Source organism: Lethenteron reissneri, chromosome 3, assembly GCF_015708825.2.
Source record: "Lethenteron reissneri isolate LAM-NWPU_2019-01 chromosome 3, ASM1570882v1, whole genome shotgun sequence".
NCBI lineage: Eukaryota > Metazoa > Chordata > Hyperoartia > Petromyzontiformes > Petromyzontidae > Lethenteron > Lethenteron reissneri.
In genome coordinates, this window is record NC_083781.1 from 828646 (window position 1) to 843707 (window position 15062).

Below are 15062 nucleotides of genomic sequence, written 5' to 3' on the forward strand. Positions count from 1 at the left end.
CCAAACAAAGCAAGTAACGAGGTCATTGGTGATAAAAAAAAAAATCATTTTCACATGCTAAAAATGTATAGGATTTTGATCATTATACATATTTTTAAATTATGTTACTCTTGCCAAACTGAATCTGTTTACCAGTCACTTGGATATTTTACAATGGTGTGAAATCAATTGTACAAAATTATAACTATATATCAATGAAATATTCTTTCCAACAGCCCATCATACTAATTCACATTTCGAGAAGACATTTAGAATATATATACACACACACAATATTTATATAAAACGAAACTGATGGAAAGCAATGCCACATTTTCTGGCACAGTGCAACAGGGCTAGATATAGACGAGTGAAAGGGAAACAATTTATCCGGGTTTATCCATTTCTGGTAAGGCAGAGTTAGTGTGGCACGTCACAGCACGGCACGACAGAGCGCAGTGCAGTACTCTGTGCAGCACCGAGTGCGGTGCAGCAGAAAGCGGTGCATCGCGGCACAGGTCGGAGGACCGTAATGCGGCACCCGGGCCTCACCAAGCTCCTTCTGCTGCACGTGAGTGGTGGTCGGGAAGGCCTCGAAGGCCGTGGCGTAGGCATCCAGGGTGGCGGCCTCACGGGCCCGCTGACGGAGCAGCCTGTCGGGGAGGCCACTCTTGAGGAATTCGCGCCGCGAGCGGGAAGCCTCTCCATCGCTCGACTCCTCCGAGCACTCGGAGCTTCGGAGACAACAGCCACGGCACATGAGCAAGCAGTGAGACTCATGCTGCGTGCATACCACAGCTCGTGGGAGAGACATTTTTATACACGCCAAGTATGCATTCTTCCCCAGTCTGCACAGACCAGCATGGACAAGTATGGTCAAATAACCCCCACGACGCAATTGGCGTTTGGAGAGCCCCTCGTCCCATAAGTTGAGTTCAAATCCTGGTCGGGGGTTAACACAGCCCATCCTCCGTACAGGGTAGATAACCTGTGTACCACCTCGTAGGAAGTCGACTGTGGTCGACCGGGATTGACCGACACCCATTATAATATCCACCGCAGGTCAGCGCCATAAAGAGGAGCTTAGCAATGTATAATTCTCGTAAGGGCAGGAATCAATTGAACTCATTGTTTTTTTTCTATGTCATAGTGGTGGAAGATACATATTAGTTCGCCAAGTGAGGGCCCACAGAGACAATCTGGCTCTGGTGTGTTTACTGTGAGGCTTCTAACTCACACACGCTTCTATACAGGTCCAGGCCTCACCTGCTCTCGACCATGACGCAGATCCCGTCGCCTTGAGAGAGCTGGACTCGTGCCGACTTCCTTCCAAAGGGGGCGATAGATGCTGCCTTTCCCTGAGCTGCAGGAGACACACCCACACGCCCTATATTTGACCATGGACAGGCACTGATAACGACAATACAACCGCACATTAAACTTGAGCCTGCGTTACATATGGAGGACGGCACGCTGATCACCTTTATACGACATTTTAAGGCAGCAGTGTTCCCGCAGTGGTGCCTCATAGCAAAAAGGGCCTGGTTTCGATTCCTAACTCGGGCGCCATCTGTTTGAGTTTGTATGTTTTCTAGATGTTCTGCATTGTTATCCTTAGTGTTTTTCGGTTTCCTCCCATAGCTGAAAAAATATACAATCTAACTGGTATCGGGCAAACATATCGATGCTGAAAATTATCTGCAAATTACTCAATTGTGATTAGATAGCAACATCAACCACTACTGCGAACAATTCGCAGGATCCTCCCGAAAAAGTTTTGAGAATTAGTGATTCACCAACTTTCCTGGGTAAACAGGCGCCGTAATAATAATGTTCGAGCATCGCGACAAACCTTGGAGAAATTAAGTTTTATAATGTAGCATCCCACACATCTTTACGCCATGCAATGGGTGACCGTTGCCTCCGCCGAAATCAGATACCTATGGCGTGGCGAGACCTCCCGTCAGGCTTCAATGTCGCCACTTTCCCCAGGACGTCGTTGATGCTCCGCTGGCCTGGGCCCCTGGGAGCCACCCTCCGGCGAGCTTCACGACGACCAATACCACCATCCTCCTCTTCATCTTCCACTACCAAAGGCGAGCTCTGTCCACGGATACATGTTTGCAACAGCATCAATACAGACTGTACGATACAATACACAATCACCATGAAGAGTTGAATCAATACACGATCCCACATGTTGGCTCTCCCATCTGCCTTCAGGTCTTTTCCGTAGTCTTGCAGCGCTTTGTACAGGGGTAGTAAAATGTAAACTACCTCGCCTGGTATACAGGAGGTCGTGGCTTCAATCCCGACCCCGACGCCTGTATATTTGGACTTTGCATCTCTCCCAGTGGTCGCGTGTATTTTTTCTCTGGGTCCTCCGGTTTTTCCCTCCACATTTAGAAACATGCATTGAGATTATTTAGATTATTTAGCTGCGATAAATTTCCATCTGATGGGCCACTTTGTTGAGCTATCATTTTGTGGCCTGGTTGATTCTCAAAAGTAAGTTAATACTTCAATGGGCTTTACCTGGTAAGATGTTTTTAGTTTAATTTATATATATTTTTAGTGATTTGTTTACCTTTCATATACTTTGCACTTTTTTGTATTGTTTGTTGTTGTAACGTTCTTACCCGCCCCTACTAGACATCTGTGAAAAATAGCTTCATAGCTCAGCAAATTTCTCCAGTATAAATAAATATTCTGATTCTGTAATATTCTGCAGCATCATTGCGAGCAGTACAGTTAAAGTACAGTACTTCTTTATGATGCACACTGTATGGAAATCCAACGGTCAACTGCGAATGGTCGAGCCACAGAGGAGCGATCAGCAAAGTATACAGTGATCCCTCGTTTATCGCGGTTAATGGGGACCGGAACCCCTCGCGATAGGTTAAAATCCGCGAAGTAGGATTGGCCCCCTAGGAATTTCCGTATATGTGTGTGGGTACCAGAATGTTTAAAATATGTATATTTATACTTTATATATATATTTTTTTTACTTAAATCTATTTAATTATAAAACCTTAATATTATACATTCACTCTCTCTCTCTCTCATACGATACGTATTATGGTGTTCTAGACTCACCAATGACAGTAGTATCTTGAGACTTGGCTCCAGTAATGACGACGACGACGACGACAATGACAATGACGACAGACCTGTGCAGTTCGATGATTGTGATGATGAATGATGATGATGATGGTGTTACTGCACAGGTATAATGAGGCCTTTAAATCAGTTCGAAAAATCCGCGATGCACTGAGGCCGCGAAACTTGAACCGCGAAGTGGCGAGGGATTACTGTACCTCCATAAATTTGGCTCGAATGGTCAAATCCATGATGGGGAAAAGCCGCGATGGGTAAAGTTTGAGTATATTTGAATACTACACGGCAGCCGGTTAGAAAAAAAAAACACCAATTAGGAACAGACCGAGCACAAGGTGGATACCAATCAAATGTTTTTTCTTTATTTCTCTCTCTTTTCTGTCAGTTGTCATCTGGCAGCTGGCAATGAAGTTGGATGAATGTTCCTGTGAGTTAGACAATTTGCATTGTGGAAGCTCCTGGTATAGGAGCAAGGGATGCGAGAGAAAGCCCGTCACTCTCCCCAAAGAGCAATCACCCAAGCACCTTCTGCCTGCACGAGCGCCGCAAAGTTGCCTGTGCCTCCGGCTTCTTTTCCTCCTCCTCCTTCTCTCCAACTTTGTCGATTCGCTTCTTAGATTTCTTCATCAGCTGTAGCAGCGGAATGGCATCACACAAACAGAAGCAATGTTGGGGATAGCAGAATGGGGCAAAAAACTCGACAATTCTGAATATGTTGCAAGAAAATGCTGTAGATACATACAGGAAGAGGAGGTTTGTGATGGGTGGGACACTCGCACAGGAGGGAGGAGGGCAGGTTACTAAGTCAAACATTGGAGTAGCACCCCAAGGTTAAGGACCAAGAGAGCTAAAGCCCGATAGTGGGAGACTTATGAGCACATATTGGAGGGAGTGTGTTAAATGCGCAAAAGCTGGATGATGTAGCAGATGGAAGAGATGGCGAGGTGTGATAATGTAGTGGTGGTGTTGACGTGCGCCGACAGTGATGGATCACGGGGCGCGGGGTTGGGCACGCGATGTGGGCGTGGTATGGACGCGCGCGCCGGTGGTGAGGCGCGCTGACACAAGGTGGGAAAAGAGGATCGTAGCCAGCGCGCAGTGATTGGTCAAATAGGATGGGTGCTCTCAGCGACGTCCGCAGGAGGTGCATAAAGGGGGACGCGCGAGAGCACTCGAGGTCGTTGTTAACCAGTTGAAGACCGAAGACGGAGTGGAGGAGGTAGTGGCCCGAGACCCCTAGTCCCGCCGTCCTTGTCAGGACCGGGGCCCTGTGTGGCTCGGAGCCGAGACTGTGGGACCCGTAGTCCGACGCCCGTGTGGGTCGGGACGGGGGTACCCAGAGCCGAGACGGACACCCCGGCCGGGTGTGTTCCGGAAGGCTACGGGGCGTAAGAGCCCGTGTCAGTGTAGCTAAGTGGGTGTTAGTCACCCGTGTAGCTGAGTGGGTGTTAGTCACCCGAGTAGCTAAGTGGGTGTTAGTCACCCGTGTAGCTGAGTGGGTGTTAGTCATCCGAGTAGCTAAGTGGGTGTTAGTCACCCGTGTAGCTGAGTGGGTGTTAGTCACCCGTGTAGCTAAGTGGGTGTTAGTCACCCGTGTAACTATAAGTTGGTGAAATAAAAGAGTGTGCTACCCGTGAAGTCGTCTCCCGCCGAGTTACTACTTTACAATAACATCAACAGCACTGGGCATGATGTATGTTGGCGAATGCTAGATTTTTAGCTGAAAGAAACAGACCTTAGAGCTGCAGGGGGTGAACAGTTCTTCATCGGAGGAGCCAATCTCCACGTTTTCAGATATAACCCTCGTCAGCTTTAACCTGTGTGGGTCAGACGCCAGGGATCGTCAATAAAGAACAAACAATAAACACATGCAGAGGGAATGGTCACAACGAGATAAATAGCATTCTTTATGAGAAAATCGAGACAGTTCGTCATACCGTTGGGGAAGGGCAAAGAATGACTTGTTTGAAAGTTGTCAATGTTAATATTATTATGTAGAGAGAGCGATTGTGCCACTTCGGTAACCACACATGTAAGATATAGAGCAAGCAAATCTTTGACCGGATAATTTGTATCCGAGCGCTTTATCGACATAATCCAAAATTAAATGGGGATTATACCGCTTACCTAAAGGGGCCGTAGGCAGACAGCAGCTCGGAGCGATAGACACCCAATGCAGAAGCATCTCTCCGTCCTGTTCCCACCTCACCGGCTTCACCATCAAAGTTCAGCCGCCTGCCCTGGCTCTTCCGAAGCATTTTTGGCGAAGCTGCGTCTTCACCCGACTGCAGAGCGTCCCTTTTGCTTTCCCCACCGGCACTCGCCGGCAAAGCGTGCGCACATTTCCTCCTCGGACGAATCACCGGCGACTCAGCTGGCAGTTCCGCCGAATCTGCGGATTTCTTGTTCACGTCGGCATCTCTGGTTTCAGCTTCGCTCCGTGTGACTGACCGCCTGGTCCGTGTGGGTAAACTCTGCCGTTCCTTTACATCTGCGCCGTGAACACTTGCTAAAGTCTCATTCCGTTTCCTGGGTTTACGTCCCATGATCACCGCACTTGACTTGTCGAATGTCTCTACTTCCTGCTCATCCACTTTTACGGCATCTCCACTAGCTGACACTGCTCTCTGGGCCTTTTCTTTCCCTTTCTCGCGAGCGCCTCGGCCCGATAGCTCCTCCTGCTGCGTGGGTGACAGTACTATTTTTCTCCCAGTGTTTGTTGCCGGTTTTGATGCCTTGTCCTGCTTAGCGGGCAAAGTTGCCTCCTCTTCGGACTCGGGGATCTGGCCGCCACCTCTCCGCCTTCGCTTTGTCAACCTCCGTCCAGCTTCAGCCACGCACTTCGATGGATGTCCACTCTCCGCATCACCATCGCTTGCCGGGGAAACCTGCTCATCCTGCAGTCTCTCTCTCAGCGACGTGGCACTCTTGTGCTGGGTGCCACGGCTCTTGAGCGTGTTGCTCCTGGGTTTGGTAAATGCTGCCATAAACTCGCGCCGCTCGGCCTTGCTGCAGGCCGGCACGACTGGAAAGCCGTTGGCATCCAACTCCAGCAGCTCGTCGTCCACCAGTACCGCGACGTTTGAGTGTCGGCATTCCTGCATCACCGCGTCATGTGCGGTTGCTCCAGTCGGGGCAGGAGATGCAACACATTTTGATTCCGGATCATCTGCAAGTTTTTTTGGAAAACGTTGTGTCCCCGATGCCGTGACATTACCTTTGAGAGCTTTACTTTGTCTCCTAGACAGATCGCTTCTTCCCGAAGCCGTGGGCCTGCTCACCAGATCTGTGCTGGGCTGCTTCTTCTTCTTGCTCAGGTTGAATATATTTGCTACCCTCTTCTGCTTTGCTGGGCTTTCCCTAGGGGTGGCGAGTGCCTCGTGCTCGGGAGAGGAGTGCACCTCCACGCTCACCGTGACCAGTGTGGGCGATGCACCTCGCGTGGCGGGGGATGGTGTCCGTACATCCGGCATGGCCTCACCAGCAACGGCGCTCGACTTGGCACCGGAACCCTCACCCAACAATGAACAAAGACCAGCAGATTCCACATCGGGTGCATTCCCACTCCCGTCTTCAGATTGTTGGCAGCTAATGATAAAGTCTTCGTAGGAGATGGTCATCAGTCCCTCCTGCTCGCTAGATAGAGAAGTCACATTTACCTCCAGCGAGGTGTTGAGCGTGCTCGTGTCGGCTGCACCGCTGCTGTTTTCCCAAACTGATTCAGTTCGTCGAGCGGAGGAATCGACGGCTTTGGTGTCCACTGAGCAACGCTTCACTTGCACCGACGCGGCCATTTCTACTGAGGCCGAGTCCACGCCAAACTCGATCGGTTTCAAGACGGTGTCCTGGCTTGAGGAGCTGTCGGAGAGGAGCAGAATGTCCATCTTCGGGCTGTTTCTCACAGGTTTGTTTGTGGAGCTAGAACCGCCATTGCTCGCCAAGGCCGCAGCTTTTCTCCTGGACAATCTCGCACGACCACCCTCGCTTTGACGTTTCTCCTTCGCCGATTCTTCCACATCATCTTTCTTCCTCCCACTTTCATCTAGACATGTCCAAACAATTACCGTATTTTCCCGCATACGCATATAACACGCAGACGCATATACCCCGCAAAAATAGCGTTTTGTGTAAAACAAATTTCAGATAGTCCGCACCTCCATATACCCCGCATGCATTAATATCTTTAACGTTGTTACCGCAGCTTAATTCCATCATATTAATACAAAGTTTACATTTGTAATACATTCCACTATCAATTGTTAACATTCAAATCATAACGTGCACAAAGAAAACAAACTAACCGGAAACGAGTGAACTTAAAACAGTAAATATGTAACAAAAGTAAATATCCAATAAATAAGTAACACATAACTGGTAGATAAGTAAGTACAGTTTTAGCACTGATAGACAATAGCGGCACTACGATGACACCATTGCCTCACCCCCCCCCCCACCTCTCTCTGCCCCCACCTCTCCGGTAAACAAAGTGCGCCCACTTCAAACATTGTCGTTTCATTGTACAAACAATCTGAATCATTTAAAACGTGATAACATGTGCAATTTTAGTGTGAGTGGTTTATTCAGCAGTGCTTTAGACAAAGGTAAGTGTTGCATAGTGGATAGTCCTACCATGAAAAAATGTAACGAGTTATGACATGTCACACGTGTAAAATATTTTTGGGATAGCCCGTACCTCCATATACCCCGCAGGGTCTTGTTTTGTTTGTAAAAAGTGGTATACCCCGCGGGTTATATGCGGGAAAATACAGTACATGTAAAGTTACAATATCTGCTTGATCTTAGTTTAGCTGTTGCTATTGCACAAAATAACAGTTAAATACTCAGATAAACTACTATAGTGATGTTGTCATGTGACTATTTAATCATCAATCAACTACAAAATGCAGTTCACTTATATATACAATGAAATTGGCTTGGGAAGAGCTTCATCCAGCAGCGGATTGATCAAGGCTGATTATGGTCATTAATATGACTGTACAGGTGCTCAAATTTACCTCGATTCTTCATCGCAGCGTGTGTGACCTTCTTGCCATCGGCCCTGCCGCCCTTCCCCTCTACAGAGGGAGCCCTCTCCACCCTGGGGAAGTATCCCAGCAGATCGGCGGGACGCGGCACAGATGTCACCGCCACCTCTGCCGCGTCGTCCTGCTGGCGCCGCAGGGGAGTGAAGTAACTGGTGATGGCGCGGGGACGCACGACTCTGTCGTCCGAGTCGCTCCGGCTCTTCTTACACTCTTGCTGTGCTCGCTTCACACATCAGGGAAAGAATAAAGTCACTCAACTCACTCGCAGACACCAGGCAGCTGATAATGGCCATGTCAAAGCACCATGCAGGCACCATTGAGATTCTGGGTTCGCACCTGGGTTTTTGAAGCCTGTGGTTAAACTAGATTATCCTCACTTGTCGACTGCATCCCCCTCAACATATCCCCCTTCACTGACATTCTCATCCGACCACTCACACTGATGCACATTGGGCAAACAGTGACGCAACACCTTGGAATTCGATTAATTGTCACGATTTGATTCAGTAATCAAATTTTAATGCCACTGCGGTAAATGTAGCCCCTCTCCATGATGCAGCATTCACGTGACCGAAATACATACAACGTATATAAGAAACCTTGACTTAAAGCTTTCGTGACAGCAGAAATTCATATTATTTGGGTCTTTCGGTAAAGTCACGTAGACAGAACAATAAAATAATAAAAATAAGGTGAACAAAAAACAATAATAAAAATATCACGACGTTTCGATCGCAAAACAAGCAATCGTCATCAGGAGATCGTCATCAGATGACTGCTTGTGTTGCGATCAAAACGTCGTGATATTTTTTCTTTTTAACTCATTTTATTTTTATTACTTTATTGTTCTATCGACGTGACTTTACCGAAAGACCCAAAGAATAGGAAAACGTATATATATAATTGGAGAACAGATTCCGACGCTGCACAATTTTATGCACGTGTAATGAGCGACTTCCAGACTTGCAGGCACGACAATTACTGAGCGACATATGAACTGATGCATAACTGCAGGTCTAACATGCATAGTTTATCAGTTCTGCAGAAAGCATCTTTCAGCTCTGCCACAAACATAACTACACAAAGATCAGCCATGCTACCACCGCACGGTCGCCTCTACCTGATGTCCATAGTCTTCAACCACTGACTCCATAGCCAAAGCACCCACCATGATGTCCTGGATCACCCTGGGTCAGCACAGCAAACACGCATGTAAGGTTCTCAACAGGTACAACAATATTAACTACAGTAAACCAAGAGCAGTATATCATAATTCTAATAATAATTCTGTAATACCTTTATTGATGCATACAAGTCTCACCGAGTCAGACAGCTCTCTATAGGAGGCCTATATTGGGATATCTGGTTAATATTAATAAGTGTTTGTGAGCGACTCGCAATATGAAGGTTGTGAATTCGAATCCTGGCTGGGGTCGATTCTGCCCAGTATCCATCTGTGGTAAATACAATGAGTACCATTTTGGGGCTGTCCTATGGACACTCACCCCCGCCATAAGAACGTGTAATGTCTACCATCGGTTCTGGGCTGTAAAGGCAGATGAGGACCACCTAAATGCTGACTTAAGCAAGAAATCACCGAGGCCGACAGCCACGTAACTTTAAAAGTTAGACCCTGCAGCTGCAGTGCCGACTGTGCAACAGCTGCATGCTGTTATTGGTGGGTTTTTTTTACTCAGAAGGACTTGTCTCAATGGCCTCTCACATGCTCAAACACATGTGCATGCACTTACAATACATACGGCTGCATAATTTAGCATTCATACAAGTTGAAATATGAATACGTTGACAATACGTTCCCATTTGTCTTGATACAAAAACATAAATGCACGTTTTACACATTCCATCGGCCAGCAAAGCCTTCTGGAAGTACACTTTTGAGCAGCATTGGTAAAACACTTTACACGCACAATCCATGATCGGCGTTTTGGACATTCAGCAGTGAGGCTCGTTTAAACCAATGCCGATGAAATTGGCAAGGACCGATACACGTCTAATATCGCACTTGTACAGTCCACAAGGAGGCTCGCGGTGGTTGTCGTGCAAAGTGGTGCGATCGCTCCCAACATCTCCTCGGACGTCGCCGTCTAAGAGCCGCGCTCGTCTCGAAGCCGACGACCGCTCTCTGCCGTCACCGCGAGAGGACAAGTCCCAGGCCGAGCGCGACGCGTTCCGCCGCGGGGTTGAGTTGCTGCTTATTGAGCAACTCTGAACGGAATTGGCCAAACGGAGCACTCTCCTGAAAGCGAGACTAACCACTCAGACTGAGCGAATAAAACACGACAATGTCAATAAATTACATTGATCGGGAGCCCATCCAAATATTGTTCGCAAACATTGATAACCCATTATTATTAATGCGGGCGATTGTCAATTGATTGCGGTGGTTTCTTTAAAACGGATTCAACTCTCATTCATTCACCACACTGGGCGCGTTAACGACCAGCATTAGCGGACACTAATACACTGCTAACGCGTGCACAAAGAATACGCAGTCGCATCCAACAACAGAGGTGTGTTTGCGTGCTGCTAACGGTGAGGCGGCGGGGTTGTACAGTACTCACATTCGCTGTGCAGCGAAGCGCGTGAACGCAGCACACGCGGCGAGGCGCCGTGCGAGCCGCACGCGATGATGGTAGTCGCAGCACTCGCTGATGAACCGAGGTCACTGGGTCACTCGATCGCTCGGCCACTCGGTCATTACGATCACAACTCACGCCGTGCGCCGCAGAGCGCGGGAGAATTCACGCTCGCAGAAATGGCGCCAAAACCGTAACCCTCCCCACCCACTCAGCCTCCTTGACCCCGACGTCATCGCATTGCAAATGACGTCACTTTCAATGTTTACAAATTTTACGTCATTGCGTCGCGAATGGGATCGCTTTGCGAGTGACGTCACCGCGCAATAAGTTTACAGTTACGTCATCCATTGCAACCCCGGCTTGACCGTAGTTTCCGGATGACGTCATCGCTCGCTCTGTTGGTTGTGATTGGTCCGATTCGCTCGCGCTCGACCCGCCCCACCTAACAGGGTCACACGCCTCGTTTAGATTTCAGACGCGGATGCGCGAAACACGCGACGTGATTGGACAAGAGCCGCGACACGCGCTCGCGGGGACCAATAGGAGACGCCGCCGTGCCGGTGCGCGCTAGGGAATCTGGTCGCGCGTTGAGCTATGCAATAGAGCGAGCTTGCTGTCAACAGTTGGTGAGAGTTTTGATTTCACATTTTAATATTTAGATGGATATGATTTAGTAATGATTTCTGTCCCTAACTGTGATTGTTCGTATGCTTGTTACTGTTTACTTTGAAGGGCGCCGCTGTGGACTTCGGTTGTAACATTAAAGACTAAGTTGTAACGTTAAAGACTAAGTTGTAACGTTAAAGACTAAGTTGTAACGTTAAAGACTAAGTTGTAACGTTAAAGACTAAGTTGTAACGTTAAAGACTAAGTTGTAACGTTAAAGTTGTTGGCAGTGATTGAGTGGCGCACTCGGCGGGCCGCACGCTCCCTCCTCACCATCACCACCACGACACACCACTTACCATGAACACCACCATTCACCACCACGACACACCACTTACCATGAACACCACCATTCACCACCACGACACACCACTTACCATGAACACCATCACTACACACCACTTACCATGAACACCACCATTCACCACCACGACACACCACTTACCATGAACACCATCACTACACACCACTTACCATGAACACCACCATTCACCACCACGACACACCACTTACCATGAACACCATCACTACACACCACTTACAATGAACACCACCATTCACCACCACGACACACCACTTACCATGAACACCATCACTACACACCACTTACCATGAACACCACCATTCACCACCACGACACACCACTTACCATGAACACCATCACTACATACCACTTACCATGAACACCACCACTACATACCACTTACCATGAACACCACCACGACACACCACTACACACCACTTACCATGAACACCATCACTACACACCACTTACCATGAACACCACCACTACACACCACTTACCACGAACACCACCACTACACACCACTTACCATGAACACCATCACTACACACCACTTACCATGAACACCATCACTACACACCACTTACCATGAACACCACCACGACACACCACTACACACCACTTACCATGAACACCACCACTACACACCACTTACCATGAACACCACCACTACACACCACTACACACCACTTACCATGAACACCACCACGACACACCACTACACACCACTTACCACGAACACCACCACTACACACCACTTACCATGAACACCACCACTACACACCACTACACACCACTTACCATGAACACCACCACGACACACCACTTACCACGAACACCACCACTACACACCACTTACCATGAACACCACCACTACACACCACTTACCATGAACACCACCACTACACACCACTACACACCACTTACCATGAACACCACCACTACACACCACGACACACCACTTACCATGAATACCACCACTACACACCACGACACACCACTTACCATGAACACCACCACTACACACCACTTACCATGAACACTATCACTACATGCCACTTATCATGAACACCACCACGACACACCACTTACCATGAGCACCACCACGACACACCACTACACACCACTTACCATGAACACCATCACTACATACCACTTACCAGGAACACCACCACTACACACCACTTACCATGAACACCACCACGACACACCACTTACCATGAACACCACCACGACACACCACTACACACCACTTACCATGAACACCATCACTACATACCACTTACCATGAACACCACCACTACACACCACTACACACCACTTACCATGAACACCACCACTACACACCACTTACCATGAACACCACCACTACACACCACTTACCATGAACACCACCACTACACACCACTTACCATGAACACCACCACGACACACCACTACACACCACTTACCATGAACACCATCACTACATACCACTTACCATGAACACCACCACTACACACCACTACACACCACTTACCATGAACACCACCACTACACACCACTTACCATGAACACCACCACTACACACCACTTACCATGAACACCACCACTACACACCACTTACCATGAACACCACCACTACACACCACTACACACCACTTACCATGAACACCATCACTACATACCACTTACCATGAACACCACCACGACACACCACTTACCATGAACACCACCACTACACACCACTTACCATAAACACCACCACTACACACCACTACACACCACTTACCATGAACACCATCACTACACACCACTTACCATGAACACTACCACGACACACCACTTACCATGAACACCACCACTACACACCATTTACCATGAACACCACCACTACACACCACTTACCATGAACACCACCATTCACCACCACTACACACCACTTACCATGAACACCACCATTCACCACCACTTACCATGAACACCACCATTCACCACCACTTACCATGAACACCATTCACCACCACTATCCATCACTACACACCACTTACCATGAATACCACCATCACCACCACTCTCCACCACTACACACCACTTACCATGAACACCACCACTACACACCACTACACACCACTTACCATGAACACCACCACGACACACCACTACACACCACTTACCATGAACACCACCACGACACACCACTTACCACGAACACCACCACTACACACCACTTACCATGAACACCACCACTACACACCACTTACCATGAACACCACCACTACACACCACTACACACCACTTACCATGAACACCACCACTACACACCACGACACACCACTTACCATGAATACCACCACTACACACCACGACACACCACTTACCATGAACACCACCACTACACACCACTTACCATGAACACCACCACTACACACCACTTACCATGAACACTATCACTACATGCCACTTATCATGAACACCACCACGACACACCACTTACCATGAACACCACCACGACACACCACTACACACCACTTACCATGAACACCATCACTACATACCACTTACCAGGAACACCACCACTACACACCACTTACCATGAACACCACCACGACACACCACTTACCATGAACACCACCACGACACACCACTACACACCACTTACCATGAACACCATCACTACATACCACTTACCATGAACACCACCACTACACACCACTACACACCACTTACCATGAACACCACCACTACACACCACTTACCATGAACACCACCACTACACACCACTTACCATGAACACCACCACTACACACCACTTACCATGAACACCACCACGACACACCACTACACACCACTTACCATGAACACCATCACTACATACCACTTACCATGAACACCACCACTACACACCACTACACACCACTTACCATGAACACCACCACTACACACCACTTACCATGAACACCACCACTACACACCACTTACCATGAACACCACCACTACACACCACTTACCATGAACACCACCACTACACACCACTACACACCACTTACCATGAACACCATCACTACATACCACTTACCATGAACACCACCACGACACACCACTTACCATGAACACCACCACTACACACCACTTACCATAAACACCACCACTACACACCACTACACACCACTTACCATGAACACCATCACTACACACCACTTACCATGAACACTACCACGACACACCACTTACCATGAACACCACCACTACACACCACTTACCATGAACACCACCACTACACACCACTTACCATGAACACCACCATTCACCACCACTACACACCACTTACCATGAACACCACCATTCACCACCACTTACCATGAACACCAC

At 48.2% G+C, this 15062-nt stretch overlaps 2 protein-coding genes across 5 annotated transcripts in view; one reads left to right on the top strand and one right to left on the bottom strand.

Annotated features, from left to right (window-relative positions):
- The window catches only part of ATAD5 (ATPase family AAA domain containing 5), a 32669-nt gene extending 21734 nt beyond the window's left edge, over positions 1-10935 (bottom strand). For both annotated transcript variants that reach the window (XM_061555049.1, XM_061555057.1), the window contains exons 1-9: positions 10724-10935; positions 9262-9328; positions 8112-8364; positions 5224-7138; positions 4832-4913; positions 3622-3726; positions 1920-2082; positions 1246-1342; positions 532-713 (exon numbers count right to left, since the gene is read on the bottom strand). In XM_061555049.1, the coding sequence (XP_061411033.1) occupies positions 532-713; positions 1246-1342; positions 1920-2082; positions 3622-3726; positions 4832-4913; positions 5224-7138; positions 8112-8364; positions 9262-9328; positions 10724-10725 (2866 nt within the window). In that variant the 5' untranslated portion in view covers positions 10726-10935. The remainder of the gene's footprint in view (positions 1-531; positions 714-1245; positions 1343-1919; positions 2083-3621; positions 3727-4831; positions 4914-5223; positions 7139-8111; positions 8365-9261; positions 9329-10723) is intronic.
- Positions 10936-11254: 319 nt separating this feature from the next.
- The window catches only part of CRLF3 (cytokine receptor like factor 3), a 35297-nt gene continuing 31489 nt past the window's right edge, over positions 11255-15062 (top strand). For all 3 annotated transcript variants that reach the window (XM_061555070.1, XM_061555080.1, XM_061555089.1), the window contains exon 1: positions 11255-11367. The gene's annotated coding sequence lies outside the window, so the exon portion shown is untranslated. The remainder of the gene's footprint in view (positions 11368-15062) is intronic.